The sequence below is a fragment of the Vidua chalybeata genome, chromosome Z, assembly GCF_026979565.1.
Source record: "Vidua chalybeata isolate OUT-0048 chromosome Z, bVidCha1 merged haplotype, whole genome shotgun sequence".
Taxonomy (NCBI): domain Eukaryota; kingdom Metazoa; phylum Chordata; class Aves; order Passeriformes; family Viduidae; genus Vidua; species Vidua chalybeata.
This window is the reverse complement of record NC_071570.1, coordinates 1,268,507-1,289,027: the sequence shown is the minus strand read 5'-3', so window position 1 is coordinate 1,289,027 and position 20,521 is coordinate 1,268,507. Positions and strand designations below refer to the sequence as shown.

Below are 20,521 nucleotides of genomic sequence, written 5' to 3'. Positions count from 1 at the left end.
TCCCAGGAAGAGGTAAAGTTTGCCCAGCTCATTTTATCATGAACTCAGTTATTTTAGGACCTCCTTCTGTATGGGGCCTGTCTCCAGGTTTTCAAAGATTTTGTTACCCCTTGAAGTGTTTATAACTCTGAACACTAAGAATTCTGTGATTCTGTGTAATAATTGCATGAAGCGACTTATTTTTAGGTAAAATCCTGGTTTATTATAATGAAAATTCCACAAGCATGATAAAGAGGTTTTAGTTGGATGTTAGGTATTTTTTTTTTTTAAAGCAAGAACTGCGCCATTATAAATCACTACAACAGCACATAAAGCAACATTCTCTTGCATCATGCCTCAAGAGGAAAAAAAGGCATAATATTTCAAGGAAAATAATTAAGGGAAGTATCACATCAAGACTTTCTGCTTTTAGTAAGCTAAGTAAATTTTGTATGTAGCATAACTCCTTTAGCTGATCCATAGATTTGACATGAAAAAAATTAATTCTTCATCAATAATTTATGAGCTTTTTTTGTCACAATGCAGTCCACAGTTCTTCACCAAGAACAGATAAAGCCTTTAAGAGGAAAGCCTCAAGTACTGCACTAGCATTTAGTGACATCAAGATGCTAAGATACATTTACCTTCCATAGACAGATTTTTTTCTTACATTATTTAACCTAAAGTCTAATCACACCAAAGAGATGGCAGATGAAAAGTAGTTCCAGCGAGAAAAATCCAAGAACATCAGCTTTCAGACATTTTACATAAACAAATGCGCCAGCTGCCATTCCAGTGGCAAAAGAGACTCTGTCCTGCAAGCAATTAAGTTTTTTATTCAGCTAAAATGTGCAAAGAAAAAAGTCTCAAATTGAGAGGAATATCAGCAGTTCATACTGTACATGAGGGAATAAAATCCTTAGGAATTAACTCCTTTAAGCCGTTTTCTTGTCATATACTGCGGTGGATCTCTTTGCAGCACTTCCATTTGCAATGCCATTGCTTTCAGACTGCAAATAAAAAACAGCATCATTAATGAGATGTCAAATTAGAACTTCACAACTAAAACAGGAACAGCTGGTGACAAAAATGGTTTTTAGAAGCAAGGCCAATAAAGATCTATGAAGAAATATGGAGCAAGAACCAAATGTGGTGGTGTCTGTGTAGATTTGCAAATAATTATCGCTTCAGGGGGAAGAGAGGAATGAGGGCAGCGACAATATTTACAAGTCTTTGCATTGTGATAGAAGATAAATAATAAAAGCATAATTTATATGCACTAAGCATCCTCCCCCATTACAAGTGGCAGAGCTGGCTGAAGAGAGGGGCCGTTTTTAATTTCTGCTTCATACATCTGTTGTGATTTGCCAAACATTTGACTTTTTTTTTTTCCTCTGAAAAAAGAAAAAAAAAAAGTTGTGTTGCGTTGCCTCTGCCAGTTGTTTAAAAAAAAAAAATTAATTAAGCTGTTTCAGGATACAGGCCCAATTCCTCTTCCTCCAAGACCAGAAGAAGCAACTATTACACTAAATATGTCTTGAAGCAACTACTCCCACCTGGCACAGTAGTGGTAATTGCTGTTTCCAAAAAAAGTAGCCACCAAAATATCTGCAAACACACCCAACTGTTCACACCCTCCTGAGCTGCCACTGGGTGGCTCATCCCGGAGCTTCCCCGCTTGGCTGGGTGAATTAACCTTACCTTATGGCTTCCAGATCCATCCTCCGGGTCTCTTCTGGCGGCTGCAGGTCCCCGAGAGTCCCCGGTGCTGCCTCCTGGCCCCTGCTTGGTGCCTGGTGGCTCCTGCACGGCCTTCTTGGGCCAGATGCGCTTGATGAAGGGGGCGATCATGGGGTAGATGTAGGGCTCCACAAACTTCTTGTAGACCCAGAGCAGAACAGGGATCACGATGCAGGGAATGCACACCATGGCTCCCTCCTGTGCTGGGACAGAGATGGTGGGGGGGAAAAAACACCTTGGGGTGGCAGCGTTTGTGTGCCACCAGCTGAGAAAAAACAGTACTTACATAGCAAATAAAAACCATTATCTGTTATTCAAACGTAGATTATTCTTTAATTATAAAGCAGCTGCTAAGGTTTCAAAAATGTTGTGTGTTCCAATGTTATAAAGCCTCCAACAAAGGGAACATTCCTGCCATTCTAACAAAATACCCAAACCAATTCGCTATTAATTCACCAGTCCTACAGATGAAACTAAGGAAAAGAGATTCAGGAAAGAAGAGTTTTTGCTTAAATCACACAAAAAGAGTTTAAGCAGCAAGCTGCCAATATCAGTTCCTGCTGCATTAAGAGTCCAAAGGGTTTGTTTTGCTCAATCCATTTTTATTTAAGGAGAAACTTAACAGAAGAAAGCCAATCCATCCAATGGGTTGCTACCACTGAAGTGCAGGATAGTGGGAAAGGGGAAAAAAATTCCGATGAGGATTTCAGAGAATTAGCATATGGGTTACTTTCCTCCTGCTGCCCTCACTTGATCCCACACTAACCCCATACAATTAACTATTAGAAAATGAACCACGCCCACTCTCTGAAACCCCACTAGCCCTCACAATTCACACCTTGGAGTCTATGCTGAAAAAAAAAAAGCAGAAAAGCAAAGCAAGGAGGCAGAGGTCCAGCTGGGAGAGGAAGCAGTTAATTAGGGCTAGACCTGTCCCTGCCAGTGCTGACAAGCAATATCTTAGACACACTCTGCTGCCACACAACTTTGCCCTTCACAGTCCCCCTCTCTAGGCTGCTGACATCTCAATTCTCACACCAAAAAGCAAAACAAAAGCTTTCCAAGATGGAGAATGAAGAGGCAGATATGCACGCAACACTAGGGACTAGTTTTGCTTTATATTTTATGTTATCCTGAAGATTTTTAGCCCTGTGAAAAAGCAGAGTATCAATTTCCAGTTGACTGCTTCCAGGTTCTGTTCTGGCTGCTTCAAATACAGTTAAAATCTACTCTCTGAGGTCTGAGAGGAATCTTATATTGAGACAACACAAGTGAGGTAATCCTCTAAACTTACTAAAAAAAAAAATATTTCAGATAGTGTCCCCACCAGAACTTCCTACATATTAAAATTCTAGCAAAATGTAGATTCATCCACCAGCTGAAGAAAGTGGCTGGAGGGAACACTTCAGGCTGTAGAATCATTACAGAAAAACGGAATTATTTGGGTCACAAGAGAGCTTCAAAATCATTTCCTTCTATCCCCTGCCATGGGCAGGGACATTCAAAGCTCATCCCATCCCACTCCCTGCCATGGGCAGGGACACCTCCCACTGTCCCAGGCTGCTCCAAGCCCTGTCCAGCCTGGCCTTGGGCACTTCCAGGGATCCAGGGGCAGCCACAGCTGCTCTGGGCACCCTGTGCCAGGGCCTGCCCACCCTCCCAGCCAGCAATTCCCAGTTCCCAATATCCCACCTGTCCCTGCCCTCTGGACACATTGCCTGTGTCCTGCCCCTCCGTGCTCCCTCCCAGTGAAACAACCCCGCGCGTGTTGCTTTGCCTCTGCAGCCGCTTCGGGTCAAGATTCCTGCCCCAAAAATCATCCCTACCTCCGCCTGATGCACCAGCGATCCCTGCGATCAGCGTGAAGCACCGTCCTGGTGAATTCCTGCGGCGACTTGGCGATGCTCCGCCAGCTGGTTCGCAAGGAAGAGAAACAAGAAAGGAAAAGAGGAGTGAGGAGGTGGCCAGGCAGGTTATTTCCCGGGGCAGGCGGCGCCGCTGCTCTCCGTGGGCCGGCACGGAGCGCGCTGGCTGACGGGCTGTCCTCGGCACGGCACGGCTTTGCTCCCAGCGCCCGGAAAACGCCACAGCGGTAAACCCGCCGGGTTTTCCCCGCTTTCCATAAAGGACGAGCGAGCCGAGGAGGCTGGCTAATGTCAGGCGTTGCCGCTTCTGCTCTCCGGGGGTGGTTGGGGCCGGTGCAGCCCGTGAGCCCCCGGCTACCGGCGCGGCCGGGCAGGCGCGGCCCGTGCGGGGCGGGGCGGGGAGCAGGGCGAGGCGGGATGTGGGGAAGGGATCATTCCCTGCTCCCGGTGCTCCCGGTGCTCCGCACCCACCTGCGCCCGCACCGGAACGGCCCCGCGCTTCCGGGGCGGCGCTTCCGGCCAATGGCAGGCGGCAGCGCGCAGCACGTGACGCGCCAGGCCCCGCCCCGCCCGCGAGGACAGCATTCCCGATTATCCCGGATTTAGGAGGGGGAGCTGCGGGATGGCGCGGCCCGGTTTGAAGGTCCAATACTGGGAAGGAATTGCTGGCTGGGAGGGTGGGCAGGCCCTGGCACAGCCCAGAGCAGCTGTGGCTGCCCCTGGGTCCCTGGAAAAGTCCAAGGCCAGGTTGGACGGGGCTTGGAGCAACCTGGGACAGTGGGAGGTGTCCCTGCCCATGGCAGGACGTGGAACAGGATGAGCTTCAAAATCCCTTCCCAGCCAAACCACTCCATGGGTCTATAATATTCACTGGCCCTGTCCCACAGCAACGCCCAGCGCCAGGTCAGAACTTGTAGCAGAGAAACACAATCAATCCAAACTTTAAAATTTTATTTATGTACATCTGTCCATGCAGATTTATTCCCGAGCCATTAGCTTTTGCTTCTTCAGCTTCTTCTGGGAGATCTGGGAAGCAAACAAAGAAAAACCAGTGAAACGAGACTTCCCAAAACATCCCAAAGTTATCTTTTAGAAGTGCTGCGAACTGTTAGGAATTCCCTCACAGATTATACACTCATCACACCTGCACATGAACAGGAATCCCTGCAAGCACTATGTCACTTGCAGGCTCTAAACTCATTTTATTGCACACACCCAGGGTTCACACAGTCTGGGAATGCTGTAGCCACTTTGAGGGAGGAAAGAACCAACCCTCTGTGCAATCAAGAAATAGTTCTCCGGGTTCTCAAGTGCTTAATACTCGTGTTAAAATTTAAAAAAGGGGGTTGCTCAGAAGATCTTACTATTTTTCATGGGCATTCCAAAGGTGTCCTAAGATAGTCATCACTGCAACCCCTCTCTCTGCCAGACCCTCAGCTCTCCCGACAGGGTTACAGAACAGAGCACAAGACACGTGGTACCTTTTTCTTCTGGGCAACTTCCTCCTCTGGCTTGGGAACGATCTGCTCCTTCTCCGTGAGGATCATCTCAATGTGGCACGGGGAGCTCATGTAGGGGTTGATCCTGCCGTGTGCCCGGTACGTGCGCCGGCGCATCTTGGGAGCCTTGTTCACCTGGATGTGCTCGATCACCAGGGAGTCCACATCGAGACCCTGGCAAGGAAGAAAATCCGTGAACCATCTTCATCTTGAAGGAATTCATTTCTGCAGCAAGAATGTGAGCAATCGTCCCAGACACCGCTGCGGGTGAAAGGAACAGCCAGGCTTGGTGATGTCACGGAGCTGAGAGTTTTCCAAGGATTTGACATTGACACAGCCAGGCTTAGCTGTGCCATGGAGCTCAGGGTTTTCCAAGGATTCACCACTGACACAGCCAGGCTTGGCTGTGCCATGGGGCTCAGGGTTTTCCAAGGATTCACCACTGACACAGCCAGGCTTGGCTGTGCCATGGGGCTCAGGGTTTTCCAAGGATTCACCACTGACACAGCCAGGCTTGGCTGTGCCATGGGGCTCAGGGTTTTCCAAGGATTCACCACTGACACAGCCAAGCTTGGTGATGCCATGGAGCTCAGGGTTTTCCAAGGATTCACCACTGACACAACCAGGCTTGACTGTGCCATGGAGCTCAAGGTTTTCCAAGGATTCACCACTGACACAACCAGGCTTGATTGTGCCATTGAGCTCAAGGTTTTTTAAGGATGTACCAATGAACTGCTGAGCTTGGCAGTGTCATGGAAATGAGGACTTTCCAAAGCAAGAGCCATTTAAAATGACAAAGACCAGCCCTCACACACCACAAATAATTTAAAATTGTGCTGACAGCTGTCTACGATTATTTCATAATTACTCAAAGGTGCCACCTATTTCTCCCAACACTGCCAACAATGCTACCAAATTATGCCTGTAACAACAAAGATAGTGACTGACCAAGTCTGCAGATTTCAATTTCACATATTTTGAGACACCTAAACAGTCCTTTTGTGTGAAGTTTAAATTAAAACTGTTGCTGCTATTTAATGAGAGGACCACACATAGCCTGCTTTAAACAGGGAGCAACACCAAACCCTCCAGTTTTGTGGAGAAAAGCAGCTGGCAAGTGGCTCCCAGGTCAGTGATACCCTGATACCCTGAGCAGGCCAGGGGTGCTGATAGAGAGCATGACACCAGCACTTTGTGCTCAGTAACACCCACCTTGAGCTCAGCGTTGCTCTCCGCATTCTTCAGCATGTGCAGCAAGAACTCTGCGCTCTTCTTGGGCCAGCGGCCCTGCGTCCAGCCCCACTGCTTGGCCTGGAATGAAAGGACAACAGTGGGAGTCCTGCTTTTGGCCTGCTCCATTCCAGTTAGCTTTTATACACCTTTAACCTGCCATTATCACAGAATGGTTTGGGCTGGAGGAGACCCTAAAGTTCATTCAGTGTCACACCCTGCCATGGGCAGGGACAACTCCCACTAGGCCAGGTTACTCCAAGCCCTGTCCAGCCTGGCCTTGGACACTGCCAGGGATCCAGGGGCAGCCACAGCTGCTTTGGCCACCCTGGGCCAGGGCCTGCCCACCCTCCCAGCCAGTAATTCCCAGTTCCCAATCTCCCACCTGTGCCTGCCCTCTGGCAGTGGAAGCCATTGCCTGTGTGCTGTCCCTGCATGCCTTGTCCCCAGTCCCTGTGCAGCTCTCCTGGAGCCCCTTGAGGCCCTGGCAGGGGCTCTGAGCTCTCCCTGGAGCCTTCTCTTGTGCAGCTGAACAGCCCCAGCTCTGCCAGGCTGGCTCCAGAGCAGAGGGGCTCCAGCCCTGGCAGCAGCTCCGGGGCCTCCAACAGGCTGATGTCCTTCCTGTGCTGAGGACCCCAAATCTTATGGGTTAGAATGGATTACAATGTATTCTATTTCTCTCTGCACTAAACTCAACAAAATTTAATCCCTTGACTTGATGCTGCCCTTTAGATGCAAACACTCCTCGCAGATGCATCTTCTGGAATTAACAGCCACTCTTTTCTCCCTCTTGAGCAACCTGGCCTGGTGGAAGATGTCCCTGTCCATGGCAGGGGACTGGAGCGAGATGAGCTCTGGGGTCCCCTCCGACCCAAACCACCCCGTGACTATGTGTTTTAATGCGAGTTTACCACCAGCAGTCCACATCCACACCATCCCTACATCACCTTTTTGTCCCAGGCACGCACAGCCAAAGGCCCCTCGCCGCGTTTCCCAGGAGCTCACCTGGGCGCACCTCCCGACGCCGCCGTTGTAGCGCCGGAAGGGGACGCACTGCTTCTTCAGGGTGACATCCTTCAGGTACTTGGTGGCCTTGCGAATGTGCATGCCCTTGATGGCCTGCGCCGTCTCTCGGGTGTTCTACCGACACAGGACACAGAAAGATCCTCTGAACAAAGCCTTCCAAGAGGCAGCACGAGCACAACCTCTGTCCTCCCTGGATACAACTCCTTCTGCTACAAAGGAAGCACTTACCGAACAAGACCCAAGTCTAAAAATGAAAACTAATTAACACTTCTTTTTCACCACCTTTTTTAAACCTTGGTATGATTGCCACTACTAAATTTGTGGCTCCAGCACACTTTTTTTTTTTTTTTTTTTATCCCAGTGGCTAAATCCAACAAGAAAATTCGTAACTCTTAATAAATTTGTAATTTAAGTACTTATATTGTTCATAGCTCCTCTTTGGCCACTAATCTAAGAAGGCAAGATCCGGATGGATAAATTCTTACTAAAATGTCAAATACAAGCACCTCGCAGGAACTGATGAAGAAACACTGGGACAATTGTTAATAATGTTGTTTTCCCTAAAAGAATTTTAACAGGAAAAAAAAAAAAAAGCTCAGAAATAAAAATTAAGGATAAAAGATCAGTCTTCTAGACAGCATTTACAAACTGCGTAAGCCAGCTCTAACCATAATCCTACCTGATCATAATCAAATAAAAAGATACCGAAGTGCAAACTTCGTATTACACTAAGCAGAAAATGATCTCCAAGTTCTAGTTTCATGATTAAATAACACTCCTGAATTGCTCTCTGCACCTAAGCCTTTTCCAGAGGAACTGAGGTCCTTGTGCTAAACACCACACAAGCAAAAAGAGCAGGAGAAGGTAGACAAATTTCAAACCAAACAGTAGGCCGGTGTCTGATAAATTCCCTCCTACTGTTTTGCTGCTGTATTTCGTCATCTGAATTAGACAAGGACAATTTTAGGATCCAGACTCTAATTTTTTGTGTATGGAGACCATTACAAGCAGCTCAACAGCAGCCCTTCAGTGATTAAAGAGTAAAAGACACTTCCTTAAAAAGAGGGGCCAGATGGGATATTGGGAAGAAATTCCTGGCTATGAGGACAAGGATGCCCCGAGAAGCTGTGGCTGCCCCTGGACCCCTCGAAGTTTCCAGGGCCACGTTGGACGGGAGCTTAATCCCTAACCACGCAGAGGGTGGAAAGAGATTATCCTTACAATCCCCTTAAATCCAAATCAGTCCGGGCTTCTTTTAAAAAAATAACAAAAACTAACAAAAACCACGTAAACCAAAAAAAGAATTAGCAATTTCTGCCGATCACACACTCCTTACCTTGAAGTGCACACGCAGGTTAGATCCCCGTGACTTGCATGCTGCAGGAGAGAAAAAAAGACCAAGTTTTAGAATCAAAACCTCACTGGCTTCCGGGAAATCCCACACGAACTCTCCTAAAACAGCAACTCACATTTCGTGGGGTTCTCCGGATCCAGGGAGTAGCGCACCATCTTGAGAGCTCAGCTGAAAAACACCAATTAAAACATATTAAACTTCTAACACTGGCACGCAGGACCCGGACTACCCCCCCTTACCGCCGCAGCTGCTCAGGGATTACGCGTTCTTTTCACAGTTACATCCAAAGGTGTCCTAAGAAAGTCATCATCGCAGCCATGGATTTTCTCAGGCCTGCCCCTTCCCCGCATCCGCGCCCGCCCTCCCGCGCGCCATCCCGGGGAATACCGCGGGCGCGGGGCATGTCGTAGCGATCCCGGTGTCCGGGACGCCGGTGCCGGCGGGGATGGAGCGGGATGGGGGCGGATGGCGGCGGATGGCGAGGGACCGGGCCGACCATGGCTCCTCACCTCAGGGCGGCGGCCGCAGAGGAAGAGGAAAGGCGGGGCGCGCCGCCAGCGCGCGCACGTCTCGCGAGATCTCCGGCACGGGCGGCCCCGGGACCGCTCCGCCCCCAAGATGGCGGCGGGGTCCTGCCGTGAGGGCGGTGTGCGGGCGGCGCGGCTCCCTCGCTGACCCTGTGGATAAAGCGTGCTATGGGGAAAAACATCGCGGTAGGCACGGTGCCGTGGGGAAACACACCGCGGTACTCGCCCTCAGCTCATGGTGCCGGTGCTTTTAGTGAGGAAGTCAGCGCGCATCTGGCACAGCACCACCACCCGCCCAAGGGAGGGGGTTGCCCCGCGCCGATCACCTTGAACGCTGTGAGCAGCGTTGGTCACTGCAATATAAGAAAGATGTTAAACTGTTAGCGCCAAAAGGATGGCTGCGGAAGCGGTGAAGGGCCTTGAGGGGAAGCGGTATGAGCGGCGGCTGAGGGCACTTGGTCTGTTCAGATGGAGTGAGGGGAGACTCACCGCGGTTAAAACTTCCTCCTGAGGGAGGAGGAAGGTCAGGCACTGATCTCTTCTCTCTGGTGGCCACTGGCAGCACCCAGGGAATGGCTGGAGCTGGGCCAGGGAAGGTCAGGCTGGATTTTGGGAAAAGCTCCTCCCCAGAGGGTGCTGGCACTGCCCAGGCTCCCCAGGGAATGGGCACGGCCCCGGGGCTGCCAGAGCTCCAGGAGCCTTTGGACACCAGGGATGCACAGGGTGGGATTGTTGGGGAGCTGGACTCGATGGTCTTTGTGGGTACTTTCCAGCTCAGGATATTCTGGTGGTTCAGTCAGTCAGGATCATTCAGGTTGGAAAAGACTTCATCAAGTCCCAGCTGTGCCCGATTCTCACCGTGTCACCTGCCCAGAGCTCTCAGTGCCATGTCCATGCGTTCCTTGGACACCTCCAGGGATGGGCACTCCAACACCTCGCTGGGCAGCCCCTTCCAAGTCCTTTCCATGAGGAAATTCCTCCTGATGTACAAACTGAACCTCCCCTGGCATAACCTGAGGCTGTTTCCTCTTGTCTTGTCCCTTGTTCTCAGGGAGCAGAAGCCGACTCCCACCTGAGAGCACAGAATTGTTACGAGTGGAAAAGACCTTTAAGATAACCGTGTCTAACTCTCATCCCAGCAGCCACCACCGTGTTCACCATTAGATGGCAGCTCAAGATGGGAATAAAGCAGCACATTGCTCACAGAGGTGTCCCAGAGGCCAGAACGAAGATATTAGTTCAAATTCATATTTATAAACCTCAACTGGTATTAACTGCACCATTATAAAATAATCACATACTGGCTCATTAAAATAAAATATTTTTCTTTCCCATTTGAGGCAGCATTTGTGACTAGAACTGCTTGGGAAGCAGGTCAATAAAAGCAAAATGTTTCCTGAAAGTGGTGCCCAGCTGCAGCAAAAGTCTCATTGAGAAAAAAGTGACAGAATGGGGGAAAAAAATGAAGAGTCATATTCCTGAGAGGGTAGAAATCTGGTGTGCAGGCACCTCCCCAGCATTAGAGTGTGGGTTTAACTCTGAGTTTTTCTAAAGCAGAGGAAGAGCTTGCTGCCCATCTAAATGCTATGAACAGGAGGCTGGTTTTGGATCTCTTTTTTAGGGCTAAAACCTAAACCTAAACCTCCTAAGCCCCAAACCTCTTCAGCTAGGATTTCACCCCGATGGGAAGAGGAAAATATTTGAGCTATCACAAATATTTACATGGCTAAAAACTGTAAGAGGTCTAGTTGTTACTGCAGCTCTCCATTTAAAATGCGCCTTTTTCTTTGCTTTTGGGGAATCTCTCTGCAAAGTCCCCAAGCAACTTTCAAGCACTGATCTCAAAGAGTGAAATATGCTGGGGTGTAGGCAAATATTTCTTCTCTTTATTGTAGAATCACAGAATGGTTTGGAAGGAACCTTAAAGACCATCTCATCCCACCCCCTGCCATGGGCAGGGACAACTTCCACTATCCCAGGTTTCTCCAAGCGCCATCCAGCCTGGCTTTGGGCACTTCCAGGGATCCAGGGGCAGCCACAGCTTCTGTGGGGAACACTTGTTTTTCAGGCACAATAAATTAAAACTGGCTACAGCTGAGATCCTCAAACACTCCCACAGCCTTACTCACCATATTGTGGGAATCCCCTCTCCGAACACACCTGAATGCAGCTCTTCTTCATCCTTTCTGCCCTTCCCTCTGTTTTCTGCTGGGGCAGGAACCTGGTCTTTACATGGGAAGCACCTTTACACACAGCTGCTTCTTGGCAGCAGTGCACAAAAGCAAGGAGACGTTCAAGGAGAGCTGGAGGAGAGGTGTGAAACACAAGTACTTGACACATGATGGGGATTATCGCCTGTGTTCATCAATCAAAGCCAAAATAAATATCAAAAATCTGATCAAACCCAAAATTTTCCCTGACGGTGGAACTGTTTTGCTCAGCTTCTAAGGGTTTGCAGTGGTGAAAAGTTAGCACAAATCACAAAAAAATCACAAAAAATCTCAGAATCACAAAAAATCCTCAGCTGGAAAAGGCTCACCAGGTCATGGAGTCCAGCTGCTGGCCCTGCACAGACACCCTAACAATCCCAGCCTGTGCATCCCTGAGAGCATTGTCCAAGCGCTCCTGGAGCTCTGGCATCCTTGGGGCTGTGACCCCTTCCCTGAGATGCACGTTTTCAGCTTTGTTGGGAGCTTGACAAGGGCTCTCATGGGCAGCCTAGCACATTCCTGGTGCTGGGATCAGGGCTGAGGCAGCTGAGCTTGTGCCCTAGTTGGGATTTCACCATTTCCCCCACCGCACCACCTGCCTGGGATATTTGGGTTGTATGAGCTGACTCCAGGAGAGCTTTAGGATCCTAAACATAAAATTCAGGCAGGTAAGTCCAAAATTGTACTCTTGAAAAACTCCTGTATCGGAAGCAGCTGCCTGCTAATTGTTCTGGAACCCCAGATCCACAGGACTTTTCCTCAGACTCCGCTGCTGCCGTCCCTCTTGCTCCCCTGTCCGTCCTGCCCAGCCCCAGTGCCTGTGCTGTGCACGCTCCAGGAGGCCTGGCTGTCCCAGCAGGTGTGGACAACAAACACCCAGATCTGCTTGGACCCGAGCAGAGCCTCTGCTCTGTGCTCTGGGAGCTCCTGCTGGGAACATCCTCCTGTGAAGGGTTGATCACAATGGCAGCAGACGTTTCTGCCATCTCCTCTGCTCTGGAGCCAGGCTGGGAGAGCTGGAGGTGTTTACCTGAACAAGAGAAGGCTCCAAGAAAAGCCTTCTAAAAGGGCTCCAGGAGAGCTGGAGAGCAACCTGGGGCAAGAGCTGGAGGGACAGGACAGGACAGGAGGGAATGGCTTCTCCCACCCAAAGGGCAGGGATACATGGGAAGGAATTCCTGGCTGTGAGGGTGGGGAGGCCCTGGCACAGGTTTCCCAGAGAAGCTGTGGCTGCCCCAACCCTGGGAGTGTCCAAGGCCAGGTTGGATGGGGCTTGGAGCACCCTGGGACAGTGGAAGTTGTCCCTGTTCATGGCAAAGGTGAAACTGGGTGAGCTTTAAGGTCCCTTAACTCAAACCATTCATTGATCCCATGATTCTCTTGCATGACTGTGCTCCTGGGGCTGGAACGAGGCTATATTCCTTATCCTGCCACGGAAAGGCCCAGCGGGCAGCGGGGAGTGTTCAGGTACTGGAGAGTTGCCTCATGTAAGTCCTTTTCTGTCTTTAGCTGTGAGTAAGCAAGCAGCCTTATCAGTGCTACTGGGAGCCAAATGTGACAATTAGCCAATGTCCCTGACAGTCATTATCCCTCCTGACCAGAGGGACAGGTAAGCTCCAAGACTGGCTGTTTTTCTTTTCACTGTCTGGAGTTTTTTCTTTTCACTGTCCGGGGTTATGTCTTTGTGGCAGCTCTAAAACCACATGGAGTTCATTTCCAGCCAAGGGACTTTCCTGCTCACCTTCCAGCCTGACACTCATCTCAAGCACACACCTGGCTTGGGGCGGTCACTTCTAGCAGAGGGGCTAATAGCCACAGGAGGGGCTGTGCTAAACCCCATGTAACACACAGAAACACCGGGGCTGACTGACCAAGCTTAACTCCAGCTCACTAAAACACACCCTGTATCTGCTCTTCTACAGGAAAAGGCCTGACCTGTTCTTTGCACAGGACAACGGAAGCCAAGTCCTCAAATCTTTTTGTAGATATCTTGGCATTTCTCTTTCAGACCCAGCTTTTGGAGTCCAAGGGTTATGTGGGGATATTAAACTGTCATTCATGAAATTACACACAAATGGTTCCTTGTCCTAATGTTTAAGCAGAAAATCTTGAAGACAAAGACATTTTAAATTGAAACCAGCTTGAATGCTGGAAGCTTGAGGCTTTCCAACCATCAGCCGTCTGTACTTCCCTTTGTGAAATCCTCTCTGCTGACCAGCCTACGGTCTCCTGCCTTCCTTGTCCCAGATACATGGCTCCTCCAGAGGCACAACTCACCCCCACCGTTTGCCTTTTCCTCCCACAGTCAGCAAAACAGCAGCATTTGGACACATGGTAGGCAAGTTCTCCAGCTAAAGGGTTCTCCACAAATATCTTAAAATCTACTGACGCAGGCAGTGAGTCACAGGAGCAAGATCGTAGAATCACAGAATCATGGAATGGTTTGGCTTCCAAGGGACTTGAAAGATCATCCAGTGCCACCCCTGCCATGGGCAGGGGCACCTTTCACTGTCCCAGGTTGTTCCAAGCCCTGTCCAACCCGGCCTTGGCCACTTCCAGGGATCCAGGGGCAGCCACAGCTTCTCTGGGCCAGGGCCTCCCCACCGTCTCAGGGAAGAATTCCTTCCCAATATCTTATCTGTTCCTGCCCTCTGGCGGTGGGAAGCCATTCCCTGTGTCACTCCATGGAAAAGGGGCAAACACACCTCCAAAAGATGGACTGATCTTCATCAGAGATTTGCTCTGCATCAGTAATTCTGTCTTGGTCAATTGGCGAGCTCAATTACATTCCGTGTTCCACCCTGTGACTTTCAAGAAGATATGCTTCCATAGGGAGCATCTTAAGGAGATAAGTTATTTATATACATATATTTATGTGCCTATATCTGTATGTACATATATAACTCACCCTAAGTGTATCATCTAAAACATGTGAACAACCGAAACATTTTTGATTCCCTATGGGTCTTCCTAAAACACGGGCAATTCTTTACAAGGACAGAGTAGCTGCACATCCTGTTTAAATAATCTTTGTCGTGTGTATGCTGTACCTACGCCCCTAGAGCAGGGATGAGGAAAGAGCTGAGGAGCTCAGCATCAGGACAGCTGAATATCTGTCCTTGCCATCACCGCTGCTCAAGCGTGACACAGTAGCCACAGCACCTTCCCCACGCTGCTGGTGACCTGCCTGCCAGGATCATAGTCAAAACAATAATAAAAAAAAACAAACCACAGCAATCGGTGATGTTGTCTTAATACTAAACTTTTTTGGCATATTGTCCAGAGCTATGGGTTCATCCACCCCCTACACACCCAGCTAGGACGGAATCACTGGTAAAACAAACCTCCTGTGTGATTAAATAACCTTGTAGCTAAAGTTTGTGTTTATTCAGTGCAGTTTTTGACAGCAAACCCATTTACGCAGGTTGTGGAGGTCTATGACTGCTTGTTCCTCACTTTAATGGCCAGGAATGGACAATCTCCGTGATGAGTGAATAAAGGCATCATTTAAGTGCCTGATCACAAACACTTTCTGGGATGATTAAATCCCAGGTTTTTATTTGTCCTAGCCTGTCTATCTTATAACCAAGAAGTACTGCTTTAAATGTGCTTTTGATTAATGAAACCTAAATTATCCCTGGAATCAGGGATATTGACCACAATTTAGTCACAAATTAAACTATGGGGGATTATCTGTTTAAACAAAAGAGAATGGTTGAACTCTGAAGCAGGTGGGCCAGAGGCAATATCCTGAGAAACCAGCTCTGGCTGACTCTGCCTTGAGCTGCAGGGGGGTTGCTCTGGGAAGCCTCCTCTGGCCCTTTCCAGTCTCAGCTTCTCTTGATCTGTGAATCCTGTCAACATTTCTAAAGCTGAGTGTGCCCTCTACTGTGAAACAGAGCCTCAAACTCCCTTTGTTGCACTGTATCTCCTAAACAAAATAGATCAAAGAATCCTCCTCCTCCTCCTCTCCTCTGTTACAGTCGTGATTATTAATGTGGCAGTGATGAGTTGGCAGTTGGAGTCAATCACATTAGAGATATTTTCCACCCTTAAGTTGATGCCATGATTCTGTAACTCTGTTGGCAGTTTTTGCAGTCGCCCTGCTCAGGAGCTCCTCTGGATCAGATGATAAACCCCAACCAAACTCACTTTTCTTTTCTGGGGGCTTCTCCTCCTCCCTGCTGGCAGACAAAGCATGCAGGGACCTGGGACAGGAGCACCCTTACAGACAGGACTCAGCTTTGCAGAGTTTTGCTCAGAGCTGGGAGATGAGCTTGCATGATGCCTATTAACACAACCTGTGCCAGAGTTTCAGCCAGCAGACAGCTTTCTGTTCATGGCACAGCAAGAAGCTACAGCCCTTAACATCTAAACTTCATAGCAATCTTTGCAGCATCCTCATTTTTCATCTCAGTGTGTAGCTTTTGTGGTCATTCCTTACAATTCTTTTGGTCAGAGATTCTTCCTGAGTTTCTGATCCTTCCATCTCTGACGATTGCATTGTCTTCCTGTCCACGAGACGCAAACTTGGATCCCAAATGTCACCTCTGAGGTCATCCCTCCCTCCCAGCTTGCTCCATGGCTGTTTTCCAGTCATCCAGCTATTTCCCTCTTTGCTATTGCAACAACTCTGACACAAGCCCCCTCTTTCAAAGCTTTCCCTATCTGTTCCAGTTTATTAATCCTCTCTAGCTGCGCTGCCCTCCCCCTCTCCAGCCTCTCCCCTGCGCTCTGCCTGGTCTTTTGCAGCGTGGTCCAGTCACATGCGGTGCTTGGGAAGGTCATATGATGGGTAGGGACTGGCGGGCAAGGCAGTGGCAGGGGGCCCCTAGAGGCAGCACACCTCCAGCTCCCCTCCACCCCTCGGCCATCAGCTGCCCCGTGACTCACTCAGGTGCTGGACTGCATCGTGCACGGAACGGAAGGGCAGGCACAAGGACTTGCACAAGGAGAGTTCCCTTCAGGGAGCTGATTAGTGGGATGAGTCCTGCAGCCATATCCCAGACTGGGGACGTGTGCTGCTACTGCTCGCCTGTCCTACCTGCCCAGCAGGCCTCTGCTTAGAGGATGCCACCCTTCCTCTGTAAAGTATATCATAAAGTGGAATCCCAGAATGATTTGGGTTGGAAGGGATCTTAAAAATCCTCTCATTTCACCACCCTGCCATGGGGGTGGGAACACCCTCCACTATCCCAGGTTGCTCCAACCTGGCCTTGGACACTTCCAGGGATCCAGGGGCAGCCACAGCTGCTCTGGGCACCCTGGGCCAGGGCCTGCCCACCCTCCCAGCCAGCAATTCCCAGTTCCCAATCTCCCATCTCTCCCTGCCCTCTGGCAGTGGAAGCCATTGCCTGTGTGCTGTCCCTGCATGCCTTGTCCCCAGTCCCTGTGCAGCTCTCCTGGAGCCCCTTGAGGCCCTGGCAGGGGCTCTGAGCTCTCCCTGGAGCCTTCTCTTGTGCAGCTGAACAGCCCCAGCTCTGCCAGGCTGGCTCCAGAGCAGAGGGGCTCCAGCCCTGGCAGCAGCTCCGGGGCCTCCTCTGGGCTGGCTCCAGCAGCTCCACGTCCTTGTGCTGTTGGAGCCAGGGCTGGGACAGCTCTGCAGGTGGGCTCTCAGCTGAGCACAGGGGCACAGGGGCAGCATGCCCCACTTTGACCTGCCTGTCACACTGCTGGTGATGCAGCCCAGGGTATACCTGACTTGTACAGGGAAGCCCTTTTGTTTTTCCCCTGCCCTCACTGCAATCTTTCTGCCTGTCTGGCCTTAGACTGGGAAGTCCTGGGATGAATGTCAGCAGCATCTGTACAATACAGTCAGGAACATAAGTTCAAGGCACTAAGAAATGCCTCAAACTCTTCCTAATTAATTACAGAGCCTTTGACTCTTCCTAATAAGCTCCACACACTCAATAAATGCAATAAATGAGAGAAGTTAGGCAATTAGGAATAAATGGCCAGAAGGTGAAACAGAGCCTGCTGAGGACCAGCATCCCATCATCCCATTGCAGACTTTGCAAACAGATGTGGTAGGTGTCCTTTTCATTGAGACATTGAGTAGTAAGACTGGATTCAGGGATGGGATAACCAATGAGTTGTCGAAGTAAAATGTGCAACCTGGTGAAAACCGAAATGAGTAATACTGTTGATGTAAGTAAAGCCAACTTCTGAGGAAAGCAGGAGATTCCCTGTATTTCCAATGGTGACTTGAGGCTTTCCCCTACCTCAGGCAGATCCCATCTCTGCACTCTGCACGGACTGGAGAAGACAGATGGTTCAAAGGGGAGGGTAAAGGAAGAATAGGGTGCTGGAGAGCAAATGACACAGACCTTGATGATACACAGCCACATCTTGTGCAGCTTATTCCTGTCCTCAAGCTGTTTGTCACCCTTTTTCTTCACACAAAAGCTAGTGCGTAATGTCTGTGTTTGTAGTTTAAAATACAATTCCTCTTCAGTGTGTGAATCACGGTGAAATACTGCCACAGGGTCACCAGCTGAATCAGCAATCAGGACCAGAAATAGATGAAGAACTTCTGTGAGCTGACACAGCAACCGCCCAGGAAAAAACAATTATCCAAGATTTGCAACCATAAAGCCTGGGTACAAATTAATAATAATGGTGAGAACTAACATATGTTTTTACAGGGCTTTGCTAAAGTGATTAACGAATTAATTGGTTCTAATAAAAACTTGTTTTCTTTCCAGTAGCCACTGGAAGTGGAGTGTCATGCTCAGAGATTCATGGGCTTGGTGTCCATCCACATTTACAGGATCAGTTTTGAAAGCCCGAGATAGATTTAAAGTGGATTTAAGAGTGCTGAAAATTAATAATAGAATGGGTTTGAGTGTAAGTTAATGATCCATCTGTTTGCAAAGCCCCTGCCATGTGCGGGGACACCTTCCACTAGATGAGGTTGCTCCAAGTCCTTTCCAACCTGCCTCCAGACAACTGGTTTGGGTGTTAGACCGGAGAGTTTTCAGAAAAGAATGAGATGTCAGCTTACTCATTATTCTGCCAAAATGCCAAATTCCAAGACTTTTTACCTGCTAATTACAGAACTAATCCCAAAGCCAGAGCTCTGCCCAGTCCAACAGACCCATCTCAGTGGGCAGGAGAGCCACTGCCTGCTCTGCCAGTTCTTACGGTCTCCGCTGGTGCTGCAGCCCAGCTGAGTGTTGGGTACACCTCACTGGTGGTGCTACCACATCCACTCCACACTTGGGCCAAACATTCCTGCAGATTTGAAGAAAAAGCTTTTGGATAAGGGTATGCACTCTAAATCAATCCCTAAAGCAAACACCTGTCCTACCAACTCCTCTCTGGACTCTCTAGCTGTTCCAGGCTCCTCTTATTTTAGTATTTTTTTCTTTGCTGGATGCAGGAGACTTAAAGCAGAAGCTCTGCTGGGGCCTCACTATCCACCAGCTGAAGGATCAAGTAATCACAAACTTCTGACATGTTTCTCCAATCCCACCAAAACAGGACCTCAGAAAGGAGCATAAGCAAATATCCCTCTGGCCACTCACAACACCTCTGCACTGCCAATGGACTTGGCTCCAAGTCCATGTTCAAGCCCAGACATGCTCAGCATTCATCCAGCTTAGATGAAAAACTGTGAATTTTGCTTAAAAGCATAAGAAGAGAGAAATACACATCATTCCTCAGCATGGACTAAAGGTATCCTTGTCTGCAGAGTGGATGGAGCAGGCCCACCACACACCACCGGGCCTTCTGTCTGACACAAAGCAGCCCAGCAGCCTGGATCCGTCTCACAGACCATGAGACATGCTGGGAATGACAAGCTGAATTCCACTTGTCCGCTTGGGCACAGCAAACAGGCGTCAGGACACACAGAGCTCTCTCTGGCTTCCAGCCTGAGCTCCTGTGCAGCCCTGCCGGGGATAAAGGAGGGCAAGATCACTTGAGAGTCTCACAGCAACCCAGGGACTTGTGCAAGACATGGGCAGGGGTGAAAAGAGATAAAAACCATCATAAAAATCGTTCCTGTTGCTCATATATATGTCCAGCAAAACCCAGGGACTCGTGCAAGACATGGGCAGGGGTGAAAAGAGATAAAAACCATCATAAAAATCGTTCCTGTTGCTCATATATATGTCCAGCAAAACAGCAGAAGTTTGAAGAAGGAAGAAGAATTTTGTCTATGATGAAGGGTGGTCCAGAGGCAGGACCACGGTCCTGCCATGGGGAGGGGGCAGCCAGCAGGGATCAAAGCCTCCTGGAAACCTCCCAGTGGATGGCGATGCCTGGAGACAGGTACAAACTGTAACCCTGTGTGACAACGTTCACAAGAATTAGCATTTCTCAGGAATGCGGGGATTTATTCTTCAAGGCCCACCATATCCGCGAGCACTACAGCCCAAACACTGCACCAACAGAGCATGTGTTTGATAAGAACCCAGGAACAGATGCCAACGGATTTAATGTGGGACAGGAGGCCCATTGCAGGTTTGCAGACTGCTGGCAGGGTCAGCTGTAAATATTCCCTCACAATCAAAGGCATTCATCTAAGGATTACATGCTGGGGGCTTTGTGGTAAAGTAAATTTGCAACTAACAGGACCATTAATAGTCAGACAGTTTAGTGGGCTCGCTGGCTGCCATTTATTTTCCCCCCAGTCATTTTTACTACATCTAAATGCCATGGGGATGTGGGACTTGAATGAGGTGGCTTAAGAAATCAGCTTAGAAGGAGTAGGAGAAGGGGTTACCTCCAACAAAGAGAGCTCAACGGGGATCGAACGGGGATATCAATAGAGGGTAAGGCCACTGAAGCATGTGAGCTGATTTCATAACCTGGTGGAGATTAGCCTCTTCTGTAAGCAAACAAACCTACACAGGGGTATGAAGTATTGGTCCTACAAAGTGTGTTCATAGAGGGGATATATTTGAAAGGCTGAGAAGGAAAGGCAAAACTTTGTGGGGTAAGGAGTGGCTGTGAAACAAAGATACCATGGCCTGTTTTCACCCCAGTTTGACACTCTCAGAACAAAAACAACCAGAGCAGAAACTGTGTTGCAGAAATAATATGTCCCCCCTTCTGCAGCAAGCACTAAGCATAAAATAATTGTGGT

At 49.2% G+C, this 20,521-nt stretch overlaps 2 protein-coding genes, 1 long non-coding RNA gene and 2 other non-coding genes across 7 annotated transcripts; 1 reads left to right on the top strand and 4 right to left on the bottom strand.

The window, feature by feature from the left end:
* Window positions 1-176: 176 nt before the first annotated feature.
* On the bottom strand, window positions 177-4,116 carry CZH18orf32 (chromosome Z C18orf32 homolog). Of its 2 annotated transcripts, none has more exons than XM_053932678.1 (4): window positions 4,056-4,116; window positions 3,546-3,632; window positions 1,681-1,922; window positions 177-989 (listed from the first exon to the last, which is right to left on the bottom strand). In XM_053932678.1, the coding sequence occupies exons 3-4, from the start codon at window positions 1,906-1,908 to the stop codon at window positions 915-917; spliced, it is 303 nt and encodes a 100-aa protein (XP_053788653.1). In that variant the 5' UTR covers window positions 1,909-1,922; window positions 3,546-3,632; window positions 4,056-4,116; the 3' UTR covers window positions 177-914. The 2 variants fall into 2 exon arrangements, with proteins under 2 accessions (XP_053788653.1, XP_053788652.1); XM_053932677.1 differs by having other exon boundaries at window positions 1,681-1,917; window positions 4,056-4,115.
* Window positions 4,117-4,518: 402 nt separating this feature from the next.
* RPL17 (ribosomal protein L17) lies at window positions 4,519-9,291 on the bottom strand. Its single transcript, XM_053932110.1, has 7 exons — window positions 9,203-9,291; window positions 8,809-8,861; window positions 8,676-8,716; window positions 7,319-7,453; window positions 6,296-6,394; window positions 5,066-5,257; window positions 4,519-4,610 (listed from the first exon to the last, which is right to left on the bottom strand). Exons 2-7 carry the CDS (start codon window positions 8,846-8,848, stop codon window positions 4,563-4,565), a joined length of 555 nt encoding a protein of 184 aa, XP_053788085.1. The 5' UTR covers window positions 8,849-8,861; window positions 9,203-9,291; the 3' UTR covers window positions 4,519-4,562.
* Window positions 4,930-4,997, bottom strand: LOC128782561 (small nucleolar RNA SNORD58). The gene has a single exon (XR_008428844.1). It is a non-coding gene; the product is annotated as a small nucleolar RNA SNORD58 (small nucleolar RNA).
* Window positions 8,940-9,008, bottom strand: LOC128782566 (small nucleolar RNA SNORD58). Its single transcript, XR_008428849.1, has one exon. It is a non-coding gene; the product is annotated as a small nucleolar RNA SNORD58 (small nucleolar RNA).
* A 27-nt stretch (window positions 9,292-9,318) lies between the features above and the next one.
* Window positions 9,319-10,554, top strand: LOC128782034 (uncharacterized). Of its 2 annotated transcripts, none has more exons than XR_008428624.1 (2): window positions 9,319-9,406; window positions 10,272-10,554. It is a non-coding gene; the product is annotated as an uncharacterized LOC128782034 (long non-coding RNA). The 2 variants fall into 2 exon arrangements; XR_008428625.1 differs by lacking the exon at window positions 9,319-9,406 and adding an exon at window positions 9,572-9,743.
* The last annotated feature ends 9,967 nt before the right edge of the window (window positions 10,555-20,521 follow it).